We start from the raw sequence: 17972 nt of genomic DNA on the forward strand, positions 1-17972 counted from the left end.
GTGCGGCGTTAAACAACGAACAGACAAAACAAACAACACATGCGTGAAAGGCGAAAGGCAGCACGCCCCAAACATTACAATATCACTGTCTTGGGTTGATCGCATGTGAATCTTTGTCAGGAGAAACAAATGAAAGTGAAAGTCAGTAAAAGATAGATATTATGCTGTTGGAATAACCGGAATTGTGAACCCTTACATTTAATTAATTATATCTGATATGGGTCAATCGATGATATTTCCCTATTATTATTATTATTATTATTATTAAGCATACACGAGTCGTACTGGTCATACGTCATGATATTCTCCCAGTACCTATTTTGCCATCCCTTTAGTCGGTTCGGCGAAGAAATGGAAATTTAAAGGAGGAACGGACAACGGGCCATACAACAAGTTTACTTGAACCTTCGGCCCTTGTGAGCTGAATACCCTATTACGCAGCGAGTGTCTCAATATTATATAATAAATACCATGGAATATTGACAAAATCGATTAAATAAATAAACTCAGGTGGTTACTTTTCGCCCACACGCACGCACACACACACACACGTTTGTCTGACTGATTATAGTACATATGCAAAGACCGCTACAGATAGCTGGAATAATGCCGATGCGACGTTACCCCCTGAGAGGGGTACTCATGTTAAACTGCGGCATGGCATCTCAGTGGGCTAGCACTATAAATCAGCATCAGCCCGGACTAGTACAAGCAGCCACACACACACATACACGTGCATGCACGTCGCTATATAAGTGCAATAATCTTGGACGCGACGTTAAACTCCATTTCACCTCACCCACAAAAGTAATCAAACGACTTCAGTTAATCTAGATACAATTATGAAAGCATTACACCAAAACATTCACAAATATTCAAACGCGGGTCCCAACTGAGTCGGATTGTAAGCGACTGTTGTATTGCTAGTAGCAGCCACTGTCCATATAAGGTGTTGTTTACAAACAAACTGCGTAGTATCAACTATGTGCTCGATATGATGGAGCTAGGTTACTCCGAACTCGGAGTGTGTTTGTACTTGTTAGTGTGCCCGTCGGGCTGCAAAGAGGTGTGCAGCCCCGGTGAATATTTTGACAGCAGTACCCGGAGTTGTCAACCTTGCTCCGAACCGTGCACAGGTGAAGTCCACTGTCATCTCGGGTGCAGATCTCAAGGTTTGCAGTTAATGTAGCTATACCATTATCAAATGAACTTTCAACATGCATGGCTGTATTGTACTGGTGGGACATGGTAGAGTCATAAACTGTAAGTTGCCTTTGCATTTACGTAACACAGTGAACTTGCATCGGCTCCGACCGTAATCACCTCAGCGACTTTTCCGGAAGGAAAGTAGGTTAAAAATAGCTAGAATGCATATCGTTGTACGTGTAGCCTTGACTGAATAAGTCCATGGTGTATAGTTATTCTATTCTTGTACCAGGCAAGTCTAGATAAGCGGACATTAGGGACAACTTGCTCTCCTGCACCTTACTGTCAGACCATCAGCGTGATCGAAAATGCAATGGCCAACATTCCTCAGCTATGCCCTTTCACTACTTCGCCAATAGATGGCGCCAAACGGCTACGGTCCTGCGCGTACTTCCGATGATGCTTTCCTAACGGCCGATGATGCTTTCCTAACGACCTGGTTCGTGTTTGCCGGGACAATTAAGATAGCAACCACGGAACACTTGACTTACACATGTCTATCAGGCAATACTTATAAGTTTAAATCATAACTTCTAGATTATATAAATGATAAGAAAAAGTAGTCCGCTTATCTTAAGTGGAACGTTTCCATTATTGTGTTGTCCCTCAACCACAAATAGTTTCCTATATAAAAAAGTTCATTAACTTATACTCTAATTGTCGCTAATGTCCCTCCGTCAATACACAAAACAACTAAGAGCTGTCTTTCATGGGAATATTTCCAAGGCAGTACCGGAAATACCATGTGATTGTACAAACTTTACATGTCCCCCGCACATGTTTTTAAGATATATACATTACATTGTCACCACAAAGCTTTGTCACTGTGTTATCTTCTATAGTGCCAGACCTTTTTCTGCAGAAGTTATATGTAAACCGACGGGGATCATTGACCCTCGCCAGTATTAATCTGTCCCAATGATAAGCATCACATACGTGAAATAAGTTTACAACAGTCACAGATTGATTAAATGTAGGCATATTGTATCGTTGTGCGTTTCAAATAAACTTATATTTAATACTTTTAAAAGCACCAAATACAATTATTCATGTGTTGGTGTGCTAAGTGAAAGTTAAAAGTTGTGAATTTTTGTACGTTCATTTTCCATCAGATACGTTAACGTAACAGAATAGATTCTGAAGACACAGGGGCGGTGCTGATTTCATACGTCTTGACGTTATCAGTGTTGCTGAAGACACGTCATGCCACCTTGAGTTGAGCAGAGAACCTTGTAGTGCTTGGTATGTGCTGGTTTGTATTTCTAGTGTCAGATAGTTTTTGTCAGGTACGTTAACTGTTTATTTCACATTCACATTTCATTAACATAAACCCATATAGCTCGTTACGTTTCCGAATGAGACTTTCTGGGAGCATGTTACTTCCGATGTGAACACGTGGCTTTCAGCATCTTCTCAAGTTTCGCAAGAAAACGATGAATATTTCATCACTGTTGTCAAAAGTCAAGTCAAAAGAAGTTTATTGTACAAAAGGCCCCCGGCGCATATACAAGAGAGAGTTACGCATGTAGATACAATCATAAATGTTACACATTCATTTCTTTTGGCTAATGTATGCTTAATATATCGAGAAAGATTTAATATATTAGATTCGTTCTTTGTCGTCAGAATAACCACAAAGGCGTTTATTGGTAACATTGCTTTTAAATAATCTTTCATATATTTCTTTCGACGATCATTGTATAATGGACAGACAAATTGAAATCCCCATACTTCAGAACCACACAATAAAATTGGTCGTATCTGAGTATCAAAAAGCTGAAAGAAGATTTTAGGTGATATCGTTCCAACTTTATGAGCAATAGACGTTACACTTATTAAAGCTTTCTTTGCACTATGCTAACTAACTGACCATCGAATGAGTTCGGGAGAGGGATCGAGTAAAAATAAATTGCAGAGTTGTCAAAATATGAAGAAAGTTGGTGACAGGGAAATCTAATGTACAGTCAGGTTAAGAGATAGAAAAGAAAAGGTGAGGTGAGAAGAAATGGGGTTAAAAAACACGTTCAAGATTATTGCTAGACTAACATCTAATCTCAGAAATAAACATATTTGAAAACGTTTGTTAAAATATAGTTATAAGATATTATAAAAAGGAGCCCAGAGACTTCTTCATTTTCAGATACTGATACTGCAGTTATCTAGACTTGCCACACATTATAGACTTGCATGGGCTGTAGTGGCTATATTTGTTTAAGAGGCTGTATGACAGACTAGATTATTGCATTCATATAGCGATGTGTGTGGGTCTGATTGTGCTAGTCCGGACTAATGCGCCGATAATATCGGTTTTATAGTGTAAGCCTACTGAGATACCATGCAACAGTTTAACATGAATACACCACTCAGACACAGTATACTGACTCCGAGCCGACCAGTCGAGCGCCAGGCAGGATTCAAACTAGTAACTAGTACCATCTTTTTGTATGACGTGGCCGGGGATCGAATCCCCTACCTTCCGCTCTCCGGACTGACGCTGACCACAGGGCCTGTCCGGAAAGAAAGGGATATGGATGGTCCTGATGTGGTTCTGATTGCTGAATCTTCTAGAACGGATCAATATAATGGTGTCTCCGGCAGCACTGAAGATCTTCGACAATACAGGAGTTCTTCAACTCCATCAAGCTACCCTTCCCAACTAAGCAGAGAAACTCCCGACGCTCTGTTGCACTAGAGATGGTCAGATTATTCAGATGGAGAAGAACATTAGCAGTTCGTGTACACTTTACCATCTGTCTACACTATATGAATCCATGTCAGTACACACCAAAGTAAAGAAAAAAAGTAAAGAATAACATATAAAAAATAGATAAAAGAAAAAAGGCCATGCTTGAAAGATCAGCTGCCTGGTGTCAGTCATTCCAGTACACACCACAACTACCACCGTGTGTCATGCCGTGTGTCAGTCAGCCCAAACACAGGATGACGTCACATAATGATGATGATGATGATGATGAAGAGGTCATGACCTCCCGTTTAAGGGGGAGGAGACTTTCATAAAAGCAGGCGAACCCCCAGACCTTCTTTCAGTGAGTCACAGTCATCATTGGACAAAGACGGTCTATGAATGCCATGCCATCCTCCCGAGATGTCCCCGATATCGAGTGGGTGTCTGAAAAGGCGAGAGAACAAGCGAGAAAACGCACAGACTTTATGGACGACACACTCTTTATGGACGACACATGGCGACTCAGTGACATTCTGGAGGGACCTTTTCCTTCTTACACCTTGTGTCATCCTTCTCATCCTAACTATGATTCATTTCAAGAACGTCTGAGGTCTTTTCAAACGTGGCCTATACATATGACCCAGACCCCTTATCACATGGCCATGGCTGGCTATTTCAAGGACGAGGTGACCGTGTTATCTATTATTGCTGCGGTGTGACACTCTGCCAATGGGAAGCCACAGACAAACCCTGGAAAGAACATCTGAAGCACGCCTAAGTCCCCTGTGAATACTTGTGTGTGTTTTGTCTTGATGGAAAAGTGAACGAAAAATACAGACGTTTGGTGTCCAAAGAAGCACGGAAGAGAAGAGTCGAGTGTCTTGTTCACCCCAAGTGACAAAGTTTCTTCTTTTTTTTCAAAGTGTACAGACGTTCATACCCTCGTGGTCACCCTCGTGTTCACCCTAAATGTTATGTTGTCTGTAGGATGTAGAAAAACCGGATCGAAATGCACAACCAGAAAAAAAAACCGGATCGAAATCTGACCAATCAGAGGCTTCGGTTTTCGACCAATCAGAGACCGCGCTCGGACCATTGTGGGCTCTGATTGGTCGAACCAAGGTTGTGCTTTCTCTACCATGGTAAAATCCATTTCCTATGGAAAAGAAACACAAAGGTCGGTCCGTTTTGAAAAACTGAGGTGCAGCCCAGGCACCGGAACGAACCAATCGGGTTGTCAGTGCCTTTCCTATAAAAAAACAAGAGCGAACTCACACACTGTATTCTATGAAATCAACCATGTATACAACTGTATCTCGATACAACTGTATCTCGATACAACTGTATGAAGTGCCAGACCAACAGTCACAGTTACCTGTTATGCCCTGAAGTGACATGTAGTGAGTGCCACACACAAGGTCACCGTCACTATGTCTGTCCAAAGATAAGCAGTCAAGATAAGTAGAAGACTCGCCAGGGCCCATGATACAACTGTCAAGTCGTGGGTCATTTCGCTGCAGATTGCCCAGAACCCAGTCGAAAGAAAACGTCAGCAGCACCGTCCACGTCGAGACCAGTGACACCAGTGACACAAGTGCTTCATCTCATAGAAGCCATGCATGTCGATGTTCTCGACCTAAAAGAATGCATCACACAACTCCGTGCGGGCATCACACCACGTCTAGGGAAAAGAAAACGGGACAGAAGCCCCTCAAGAAAACACTCTTCAAAGCGCTGACGACGCCTTCAGTCCGAGGAGGAGATGGCGGTAGAGGATGAAGAAGATAGACCATCTGAGCAAAGTGACTATCGCATGGGACATGCTGCTCCACTGTTTTTTTCCAGTTTCCAATCGTTTCCAGTTTTTCCAGTGTTCCTAACGTTTCCTGACGTTTCCAGTTTCCAGTTTGTTTTCCAACGGCCCTTTTCAGGGCCACCCATCTCTCCCGAAAGAACGCTTTTCATCCTTTGCTTTGACGACCCTCAAACCCAAACAAAGAACCCACCACCACAACCACCACCACCACCTACACCACCTCCCTCCACCACCACCACCACTTCTTTTTTTAGAAAACAACAACAAAAAACACCTGTACATCCAAGATTTTATACGCGCTTTTTTCAATCGTTTGATCTTTTCACATTCTACGAGCGCTTCTTTGGACCCCCCCCCCCCCCCCCCCCAGCTGCTTATCTGTAGCTCTGGTCCCTAGCTAGGAGGGTCTTGTATTGTATAACTGACAGCAGGTCAGTGAGGAGCGGCCAGCAGACGTTCCAGAGTAGCTCTACCATTGCCGAATTTGGAACGAGGCAGTATCTAACATCATCTAACACGAACACACAAAGCTGGTGCCTAGCCATATTGGCTAAACATATTGGGCTCCCCTGACAAATCTACAATCTGATTAAAACTGACATGCTGTCTAATTTGTCCAATTTGTCGCCGTTGTCCAGCGTTTGTTCTGTCACATGATATGTATTGATATGTGTTACATAGTACTGAGGATCACGTTTGGGGAATCAGTCATATGCTTTTGGTGTAACCCTGATGTTTGGTGCGACATAATGTCTATTGATCGAAATTGCGGACGCATCATGATGAAATAAAATAAGGTAGTAAGAGCACGTCAAATTATCGTTTAACTGGCATGTCTCAGTAAAGAACACAGTTTTTTAAATGGGTTCAGTCAATTTGAATAGATTTAGAATTTTTTACTTTGCAACTAGTAATTGACCGTATATATGATCTGTTGTACCAATATGGAAACGAATAGTAATGAACAGATGTATTTCAAAGGAAAGTGTTTACGTTAGTTCACTAAATGTTCAAGCACTTTATTCGTTCCTTGCTAAATTAAATTATAACAACGGTTCCCTTATTATTTTTTTTATATTCAGAATTATCATAATTGTATTCAAAAATAAACTTAACAGAGATTGACAAATTTACTGCCAGACATTTGCCATTTGATATTATTTCACGCATACTTTGTAGACCATCTGTAGCTGTACTTGGCACAGTGGTGGCCCAGTCGTCTTAGCGCAATTCGCTGAACAGAGCTGCTTCCCTTTGATTTTGGGTTCGAATCCTGGTTCGCCTTGATTATGTTTCTAGGTTTGTCAGCACCATACCCATGCTCGTGGGTTTCACCAAAGTGGTAAACGTCTGAGACCTGCATCACTTCAGGCTTTCCTCCCACAATAAGCTGACACGCCTTGATATAACTGGAATATTGTTAAAAGCGGCGCTAAACTCACTCACTCACTCACGAGCTGTACTGCCATTCCTGAACGTGTCACTTTTAATCCTGCAGCCTGTCAGTCTGATAACTACTACGACGTTGACGTCGGCGGATGTCGAAGTTGTGCCGAACTCTGTCATCAGGCGGAAGCGAGGGGAACTCGAAACAAATGTATGGATTTATGTCCAGGTACGCCACACGAACTTACCGATTTTTTTCATCATGTTAACTCATCAGGTCTCCGTGCAATAACGTGAACACAGGAGTTTGTAACGCAAAAAGTAACAGAAGCCACTGCGAACGTCAAGAAGTCTATATATATTCACAATGGTCTAGATCCATCATTAAAACACATGACAGTATGCATTGCATTTCCTAACGTTTTACCCTTTTTTGTAGTTGAAACACCAGTGAGGCAAACTGTAACGCCCAGTCCCCGAGACCTCCCGTCGCCAACTCCTCCAGACAACAGGAGGACTGGACGTAAACACTTTAGTTTTCCAAGAAGGGAAATATATGGATGTCAACTTCTTTATTATGAGGAACACAACTTTTCGGAGTATATCCCTCATCAGGAAACGAAACGTTGTGTTACCAATAAAAAAGTAGTTGACATCCATAAATTCTCCTCCTTATGTGTATCACTTCTAAATGCCTTTTTTACTGTTTTCTACTGATTAAGAGATAACTGATTTCAGTGTAGATAAGGGTTAGCACATTCAGTAGTCGTCTTGGCCGAGTTCCATAGTAGATGTCGTTATTTTCAAACCGGAGATTCGTTGATCTGCAAGAGGTTCTATTTCAAGTACATTCTAGACACAAATACACGTAAAGATCTGGGGTAGAATAGCCTTCAGCAACACATGCTTGCCGTAAAAGGCGACTATGCTTGTCGTAAGAGGCGACAAACGGGATCGGGTGGTCAGGCTCGCTAACTTGGATGATGCATATCATCGCGTCCCAATTGCGTGGATCGATGCTCCTGATATCAATCACTGGATTATCTGGTCCAGATTCGATTATTTACAGACCGCCGAATATTGCTGATTGCGGCGTTACACAACAAACAAACTAGACACGAGAATGTAATGCATTTCCAGTATATCCACAGATTTTAGCAATTCTCCATGCTGATTATTTAATTGAAGCCATGTCACTCACATTCCTCTTTGTTCAGAACATTGTTCTTGATGTCTCATCTGTACAGTAGGCTGAATTCTGTGAAATTGTGTACAGGGAGGACATTTGATGCGTTTTTTTCATATTCATCCTGTATATGACAGTGCCTAATTAATACAAAGTATAGACTTCTTGAAATTCGGAATAATCTATCCCTTGTGAATGTATGCTATAATTTAAGTATCTCTCAAAGTTGAGTTGAGTGAAGAGACCCCAGCTAATGAGGTATTCTTCCAGGAATCACTCGATTCTGACTGGTCACAGCGGTTAAGATAAAGTTTTTGGGCGCTCTCTTCGTGTTGGCTTGCGAAGTAGCCGTGCTACACACTTTCTCTGCCTAGTATAAACGCGAGTATGATGTAAAAAACAGTGTTTTGCGTATACTGTAGCAAATGAAATACTGGCTATTATAAACCTACTTATGCTTTTGGACTCAACACTTGACTCAGTATCGTGGCCTGCACCAAATTAAACATTTGAAGCCTCACGTGGATTCAGTTCCAAATTTAATACACTACATTGATTCTACACAGAATGTGTCTCCTAATTTCTAAATGATCTTGATATTTAACTTTGACTTGGGCTGAAGGCGCATAATCGTGAATACACTCTCTCACAGATCAAACCAACCATGCTGTTGTCACAGTCCTCGTGGTAGCAGTGTTGATCATGGTGTTATCTGCAGCAGCTGTAGCGACTATGGCAGTCCTAAAGTTGGGGAAAGTCAGGAAGTACTCCTACAGATGTTTTTTCTTTCCTGCGCCTCTGCAGGATCCAGGTGCGTCACCTAGGTTTCTGAAGTGAGTGAGTGAGTATGGTTTTACGCCACTTTTAGCAATATTCCTGCAATATCACGGCGGGGACACCTGAAATGGACTTGACTCCTTGTACCCATGTTGGGAATCGAACCCGGGTCTTCGACGAGCGAACGCTTTAACCACTAGGCAACCGACCACCCCCAATTTCTTAAGATACAGACCCATAATAAGACCGATGTGGTAATGATTTTTAGAAAGTAGAAGTAAGAAATATATATTTTAAAGATAACAAAGAATTTGCTTTGGTGTTTTTTTTCTAAGAATGTGTTAAAGTATTCTCTTTGGTTAAAGCAGGTAAGTGAGGGGAAAGTGTGAAGTCTTAGACAGACATGAATGTGAGTGGATGAATGGCTTTAGACAGCAATGTAATATATATAACAGCTGCATCCAGACAGTCTAAATGTTCTTGTCTGGAGTAGGCAACACTTTATACCAAGGGCATCAGTACAGGTCGAGGGGGGACAAAGGTGCACGGTCATCCATGTCACACATGGTAACTACTCCTAATTTAGTAGGAGACTAAATTGTATGTGAATCTTCAACAGATGACAGTTTTAGTTTGCTTCCTAATCTGTCATCGACCGTGAAGATCCGGGGTAGAATAGGTCTTCAGCACCCCATGCTTGTCGTTAAAGGCGGCTATGCTTGTCGTAAGAGGCGACAAACGGGATCGAGTGGTCAGGCTCGCTTATTTGGTTGATGCATGTCATCGTATCCCAATTGCGTGAATCGATGCTCATGATGTCAATCACTGTACTGTCTAGTCCAGACTCGATTAATTAAAGACCGCCGTCATATAGCTGGAATATTGCTATGCACGGCGTTAAACAACAAACAAATAAAACAAAACCTGCCCTTGCCTCCTTTAGTAACTGTGCAGATAACTCTGCATTCCTTGGTTTCAGGAGAATAGCGAGAAGTATGTGGTAAGGGAATCGGGGAAAATAGAATTGATTTCCAGAATATTTTATCAACTCAACTAAACTCAAATTCACTTTACAGTAAACTACGGTTATAACGAACTCAAATGGACCACTAGTTCTAGTTCGTTAGAACCGCAGTTCGTAATATGCATATATACAGCAAATGGCCGGGACCAAAAAATAAGTTCGTTATAAGCATGTTCGTAGTCTGTCTTACAGACCCTGATACATTTATATCAACTACAGCCCATGCAAGTCTATAATGTTTGGCAAGTCTAGATTACTGCAGTAGTCTGTCTTACAGACCCTGATACATTTATATCAACTACAGCCCATGCAAGTCTATAATGTTTGGCAAGTCTAGATTACTACTAAAAAGTTTTCTCCTGTTTGATGGCACATCAGTGAAACTGCCACATATAGTGCAAACAGAACCTTTAGATTTTGGAGAAATATTAAGTAACTTTGAAACCTTCGTTGGAGTTTTCGAGAGGTCAAGTTGTTTAGCCATGGGAATCACACTAAATGCTGCCCCTAAGCTGGTACCCAAGCTCGCTCTTAAAATAGATTTCTGGACATTTGATACTTACTGCCCTCTAAACTGACCCCCCAGCTTCCAGTGGGAGGGGTGTGTGTTTGGGGAGATGTGGTAGGGGCAATAAAATTTCCTGTCACACACACTTTCAATGGCATGCCAGTGATGGGTGATAGGATCCTTTACACGTGTCGTAAAATTCCAAGAAATTATAGCACTGCAGATTTGTTTAGTCTCTGAAAATGAAGAGAATCACTGGGCTCCCTTTTTATTAGATTTTTATTAAGATAACTGAACAACTGTTTTTTTCTGTACGATATGTTCATTTCAGAGACTATATGTTAGTCTAGCATGTTCGTTATAAACGAAGTTTACTTTATTACAGCTTCAGATTATAGAATGATATATGAAACGTACAAAAGCACAAACTTAAATTGAGGATAGCACTGGTAGGTGAAGGCGTGTGCATAATAGTTTATTTAATCAACGGCAACACTTATTAAACAATGGTATTACTTCATGATTTTTAAGATAAATCAATTATTTGTTCCAAGGGTTGTAATTCCCACACATTATAATTGTTCAAGGTGAGATGTAACTTATTAACATCAGGTCGTGCTGTATACTTGGTATAAGTTTATCGAATCCATCGGTCCTCAGCTAATAAAATTTGATTACATGTTCTAAACTTTACTGATGGTATTAATGAATGAGATTGATGACTTAATAAATAATCTTTAAATTAACAAAGTAATATGATGCGTACCGTAAATACCAGTATAAGCTGAGGATGGTGAGGTGAGGTGAGGTGTGTACATTATAGTCGACTTAATCAACAGCATCGGCTCTCAGATAACAATATTACTTCATGGTGTTCAAAATAATAGTAATTATTTGTTCGAACATTTGTAATTCCAACATTATTTATGTTCAAGAAGACATTGAACTTTTTACCATCAGCGGGCACGGTCGGCCCAGTCGTTTAAGGCGCCGCATTTCGCTGTGCAGATTTGAGTCCCTTCAGCACGCCAGAAACCTATGATTATGGGTTCGAATCCCGGTTCGCCCCGATTACGTTAAACAACAAACAAACAACTGGTATTCTTTGATTTCATTTCCTAAACTTTACAGACTTTATAACATTGTGATACATTTGTTTTTAATCTGTATAGAAGACCGGATTTTACATACATATCGGTCGTATGAAAAAGGAATGGTGGATGCTGCTTAAAACAATAATACTTTCGTTTAGTTCAACGATGTATGTGTCGTTTCAGATTCCCACCATGGTGAGGGTTCAACGGCACCCACCGCTGAAATAGGGTTCACTGAACAACAACATGATCCAACATAGACAGTACGAGGTGTGGCCGCAACCCCCAGATCCTAACTACATGATATACACTGCACCATCAACACCATCATTAGTGAACACACCATTCACGGAGTGCAATACTTTCCATGCTTACAGTCTGCATTGGTACCACATACAGAACAAGGCTTCTGACTGCTGACCACAAACGCTCCAGGTTCAAGATCTCACTTGAGAACTTGAGTCGTTTTAAAGCAGATCTTCTGACTTTGTAATGCGATCGGTAGCAATGGATGAGCCTTAGCTTTAGCACTATGAGATAGAGACCCACCAACACTCGAGGAAGAAAGCAAAGTCTTTTCCATCATGTTTTCTGAGATTCCATAGGCATTCTACTAATGGACTCTCTCTTGAAAGGTCAGACCAATAGTAGTCAATCTAATCCTACCAGGCAACTGCATGGGAATGTGTGTTGGTTTTCAGGACAATGAAAAGTGCACAAGTCTGTCACCATGGCTACAATGCATGACTGTGGCTTTAAACTCATTGAACACCGTATGTATTTACCAGATTTGGCACCGTCAGATTTTCACCTCCTCCCAAACTTGAAAAAAGAACTGCACAGCAAGCATTATGTAAATGATGAGGACGTCATTTCTGCTGAGGACGTTTTACACCACCAGGTGGAAGCCTTCTACTCCAGTGGGGTCCAGCATTGATGGCAGAGGTTTGTGAACCTCGGAGGGGATATAGTGAAAGGTTATTAACAACCAGCTTCATCAACGCATTCCATCATGGTTAGGAGGCGCGGGTGGCCCTGTCGTCTAAGGCGCTGCGATTCGCTGTCCAACCCGATTTTCCTCATATGATATGAGGGCTGACATTTTACCAATGGTAAACGTGCAAGTTACATTTTATGTTGATGGTGGATTATAATCGAAAATCCACCCAGCCTCCCTTTAGTCCCACACAATTTGTGCATATGTCAAAGAGTCATGGTGGAAATGTCATTGAATTTATAGCCATGGGTTTCACAAGCACGAGTTTATACATATGTTTTCACTGTTATTTGTTAAATTGTGACTAGTTTTTTGTATGAATTTAATATATCGGTAATTTGTATGTATTTTTAAAAACATATTCACTATATTTTCTAAGTTTAAATGTAACATAAGATGATCTTCTTTTTGCTCTTTGATAGGTGGCATTGACCATGTTCAGTGGGGCTGGGGACTTTGTGTTTAGCCAAAATAAATACTTCTAGGATAATGCTTGCCACCATGCACTGACAGTTGTGAAGGAACTTATTCTTACATTTAACACAGCTTATTGCATTGGCATTAAAACCCAATGTGGATCAGGGCGGCGTCTACATGAAATCGACTCAAACCATTTGATTGAGGAAACAATGGATAATCTTTTCTGGGAAATAGTAAGTCATTCATAAACCTTTTCAAAATGATGGCATTCCCAAGCACACACGAACACATGCGCACGCACGAACACACGTTACTACAGAAGCATAAACCCTGGTTTGATGAAAAATGTAAATCATCACGTAGATTTTACCACAAGCGTAAACGTATATATGGAAGGACTAAAGACAGTAATAGCAAAGCTATGTACATTTCAGCTAGTAGAGCTTATAGTAAAACCCTAAAGAAGGCATTTAAGACATATCAAAACAAATGTGTCCAACAACTGAGGGAATGTAAGGATAGTAACCCTAAGAATTTTTGGGAAATTTTAAAATCATTTGAACCAAAGAAAACAGCAGAAAAAATCAGTATTGACAATTTTTTTCAATTTTTTAAAGATCTTAATCAAAGTTCTGATGATAATGACGATGTTTTTGCCAATAACACAAATTACGATAATCATGATGATATCTTAGATTGTAGGATTACAGAAGAAGAAATTATGTCAGCTGTCCGTGCATTGAAGAACAATAAGGCTTGTGGGTTGGATGGTATTTACAATGAGTACATTAAAAGCTCTATTCATGTTATGATGCCGGTTTACGTAAGGCTTTTTAACCTCGTTTTTGACACTGGAGTTTTACCTGAAGCTTGGCTTGTTGGCAAAATGAAACCAATCTACAAAAACAAAGGAAACCAAGCTGACCCAGACAATAACAGAGGTATTTCTATCCTAAGCTGTTTAGGTAAATTTTTCACTACACTATTGAATAATCGTTTACAAGCTTACTCAGTTCAGACTAATCTGATAAGCGAAGCGCAAGCAGGATTTAGAAAAAAAATACTCAACAATTGACTATGTTTATTCTTAAAGCTCTCATTGATATCTATAAAAAACCTTAATAAGAAGTTGTATTGTGTTTTCGTCGATTTTAGCAAAGCTTTCGATACAGTATGGAGGTGTGGTCTGTGGACAAAAATGATAAAGTCTAATATCAAAGGAAAATGTTTTAATGTCATATATAATATGTATCAAAATATCAAATCTTGTGTTACACATAATAACAAGGTGTCAGGTTTCTTCCCATGTCAAATTGGTGTAAGACAAGGTGAAAATTTGTCACCTTACCTGTTTGCTTTGTACCTTAATGACCTTGAACAATTTTTATCTGAAAATGACTTTGAAGGACTGCATAATGTAAATAACCTTTTAATAGATTCACTTGAACTGTACATAAAACTTTTTCTCATTTTGTATGCCGACGATACTGTTTTAATGGCCGAAAGCCCAGAAGATTTAAGAAAGTGTCTCACTATATTTGAAGAATATTGTACTATCTGGAAACTTAAAGTCAATGTTGACAAAACGAAAGTTGTTATTTTTGCCAAGCGCTCCACAAATAGAGTCTTCAAGTTTATGTTAAATGGCTCGTTTCTTCATGTTGTTAAAGAATATGTTTACCTTGGTATTTTATTTACAAACACTGGTAGATTCTGTAAGGCACTAAAGAGACTGACAGATCAGGCATCTAGAGCAATGTACGCTGTATTTCGTAAAATTAGAATATTAGAAATTCCTATTGACTGTCAACTGAAATTATTTGATCAACTTGTTCAGCCAGTATTGTTATATGGATCTGAGGTGTGGGGTTTTGAAAATGCTGTTGTCATTGAACGTGTACATCTTAAATTTTGTAAATATATTCTCAAGTTAAAACAGTCAACACTCGATTACATGGTATATGGTGAAATAGGGAGGTATCCTCTCAGCATTTTCATTAAGATAAGAATGACTTCATATTGGTGCAAGCTAACATCATCACAAACTAGCCTTTCTAGTATAGTATATAAACTTATGTTTCAAATGTCCATTGCAAATCCAGATTACCATTTCCCACTATTAAAAGAAGTAAAATGCATTCTTCAAAATATAGGCTTTAATAACATTTGGCTGTCTCAAACCTTTATTAGTGCCTCATGGTTGAAACAAAATGTGAAACATGTTCTCATTGATAATTTTCTGCAAAGATGGCGAGAAAGGAAAATTCATCTAAAGGTTACTATTATAACATGTTTAAAGAGTTACCATCTCTAGAACCTTATTTACTAGAACTACCAATCACCTTACGCATCTCTCTTGCTCGTTTTAGAACAGCAAATCATAGATTACCCATTGAAACAGGAAGATGGTATAATATTGTGAGAGAGGAAAGAAAATGTACATTGTGTAAAAGTTTTATATGTGATGAAATGCACTTTTTATTAGAATGTCCAAAACTCTCAGAAATTAGAAACAAGTTTTTGCCTCAATACTACTGTATGTATCCTTCTGCCGTAAAATTCTCTCATTTGATGTCCATTACTTATAAGCCATCTCTATTAAAACTGGCAAGTTATAAAAGATCATGTATGGAAATGTTCCACTGACATGTTTTCTTCATTGTATCTTATTCCTGTGTCCAATTACATCTCTGTATCACTGCCGTGATTTACGAGAATAAACATCATTCATACAAGTTTCAAGATTGTTGTAATGGCCGCGTCCACACTAATGTCATAATGATGTTGGAAAGGTATCACGCGCTGGGGAGGAGCTTGGTTTAACACTGGGAAAGGGTGGTACATGTAATTACACTCTAGAGCTATGTTGTCAGTCTTACTATGAAAAGATGCCACTGTTCTTGAAACAAATGCAATGTCATAATATAGCCAACTCTCGTGGCAGAGAGGAGACGCTGACACGGCAATAAGCTGCACATGTCACTGCACATTGAGTAGTGTCCGACTGCAAGATGATCGACTGACAAAAGCTCTTGATCCGGTCTATTGTATTAGCATGATGGCGAAGGATTAGTGTCCGACAGAGTGAACAATTACATACTATGCACACATTCAATCCACTTGGGGCTTTTCGTCCTAGCAATCTGAAAAAACATACTGTTTCCTTTTAGGCTGGAATCACTTAGTCCTCTTGGTATTTTTTTCAATACACGACATCTGCAAAGAAAAGAAGCTGGTTCCGGGTGATATTTCCTCCTAGCATTTGCTAATGCTAGCTGCTGCATCCGGCCAACACTACGCAGATACCAGGGAGAATGGGCACCATCATCAATATCTGAAATGCTATAATATACAGAACAACCTTGCAGAAAGTATCGTGGGAAACCCCTAGTATTTGATAGTGCTAGCTGCAACTTTTGCAAGAACATGTCAAATACCAGCGATTTAACCTCGGTTTCAACCTAATGTATTAAAGCATGCTGAATCTTGAGAGAGTTGAATTTCCTGCCAACTTCCCCCTAGCATATGCTAGTGCTAGTTCTCATTTTGTACCAGCACAGAACAGACGCAAGGAAAAGTCAAGCAGACTTGGATTCGATCTTCTTTATCTGGAATACTCAAAAAGGTCGCCTTCATTAGTGACCATGTAAACCCCCAGCATGTGCCAGTGCTAGCCTTTCATCCAAGCATGCACAAAACAGATGCGGGACGCATACAGGGTCCATTTGCTTGCTGAGTTTTCCAAAATCCTTCTTGCTGCCACTACGGGAAATAGGATGAGTGATGCCGAGTAACCCCCAGCATACGCTAGTGCTAGTCATGTTTATCCAACAAGCACCAGGCACATGCAAGGAATCAAGTGGCATGCGTTCTGATTGGACTTCATTCTTCCTATGTTGTCAGATTTGCAATGGAAAGATACAAATGTCCATGAAGCAAATGCGTTTTCATAATATAGCCAACTCTCATGACAGAGAGGAGACGCTGACACGGCAATAAGCTGCACAGGTCACTGCACATTGAGTGGTGTCCGACTGCAAGATGATCGACTGACAAAAGCTGTTGATTGGGTCTATTATCTTAGCATGATGGCGAAGGATTAGTGTCCGGCAGACTGAAAAGTTAAATACTATGCACACATTCAATCCACTTGGGGCTTTCCGTCCTAGCAATCTGAAAAACCATACTGTTTCCTTTTAGGCTGAAATCACTTAGTCCTCTTCATATTTTTCCAATACACGACATCTGCAAAGAAAAGAAGCTGGTTCCGGGCGATCTTTCCTCCTAGCATTTGCTAGTGCTAGCTGCTGCATCCGGCCAACACTACGCAGATACCAGGGGGAATGGGCACCATCATCAATATCTGAAATGCTATAATATACAGAACAACCTTGCAGAAAGTACCGTGGGAAACCCCTAGCATTTGATAGTGCTAGCTGCAACTTTTGCAAGCACATGTCAAATACCAGCGATTTAACCTCGGTTTCAACCAAATGTATTGAAGCATGCTGAAGCTTGAGAGAGTTGAATTTCCTGCCAACTTCACCCAGCATATGCTAGTGCTAGTTCTCATTTTGTACCAGCACAGAACAGACGCAAGGGAAAGTCAAGCAGACTTGGATTCGATCTTCTTTATCTGGAATACTCAGAAAGGTCGCCTTGATTAGTGACCATGTAAACCCCCAGCATGTGCTAGTGCTAGCCTTTCATCCAAGCATGCACAAAATAGATGCAGGACGCATACAGGGTCCATTTGCTTGCTGAGATTTCCAAACTTCTTGCTGCCACTACGGGAAATAGGATTAGTGTTGCCGAGTAACCCCCAGCATACGCTAGTGCTAGTCATGTTTATCCAACAAGCACCAGGCACAT

General features: G+C 40.4%; 1 protein-coding gene across 2 annotated transcripts; it reads left to right on the forward strand.

Annotated features, from left to right (window-relative positions):
* Positions 1-950: 950 nt before the first annotated feature.
* On the forward strand, positions 951-13739 carry LOC124114032. Of its 2 annotated transcripts, none has more exons than XM_046474567.2 (5): positions 951-1172; positions 7207-7323; positions 7534-7617; positions 8933-9113; positions 11867-13739. In XM_046474567.2, the coding sequence occupies exons 1-5, from the start codon at positions 995-997 to the stop codon at positions 11880-11882; spliced, it is 576 nt and encodes a 191-aa protein (XP_046330523.2). In that variant the 5' UTR covers positions 951-994; the 3' UTR covers positions 11883-13739. The 2 variants fall into 2 exon arrangements, with proteins under 2 accessions (XP_046330523.2, XP_046330522.2); XM_046474566.2 differs by having other exon boundaries at positions 952-1172; positions 8933-9091.
* Positions 13740-17972: the final 4233 nt, after the last annotated feature.

The sequence above is a fragment of the Haliotis rufescens genome, unplaced genomic scaffold (assembly GCF_023055435.1).
Source record: "Haliotis rufescens isolate VD_foot unplaced genomic scaffold, xgHalRufe1.0.p SCAF_151, whole genome shotgun sequence".
NCBI classification, from domain to species: Eukaryota; Metazoa; Mollusca; class Gastropoda; order Lepetellida; family Haliotidae; genus Haliotis; species Haliotis rufescens.

Bases quoted from the DNA above. Each gene is read 5' to 3' on its own strand.
- LOC124114032 (XM_046474566.2), top strand. From the start codon at position 995: ATGATGGAGCTAGGTTACTCCGAACTCGGAGTGTGTTTGTACTTGTTA. The intron at 7,324-7,533 runs GTACGCCACACG...CCTTTTTTGTAG, and splicing joins ATGTATGGATTTATGTCCAG to TTGAAACACCAGTGAGGCAA. The intron at 9,092-11,866 runs GTGCGTCACCTA...GTGTCGTTTCAG, and splicing joins TGCGCCTCTGCAGGATCCAG to ATTCCCACCATGGTGAGGGT.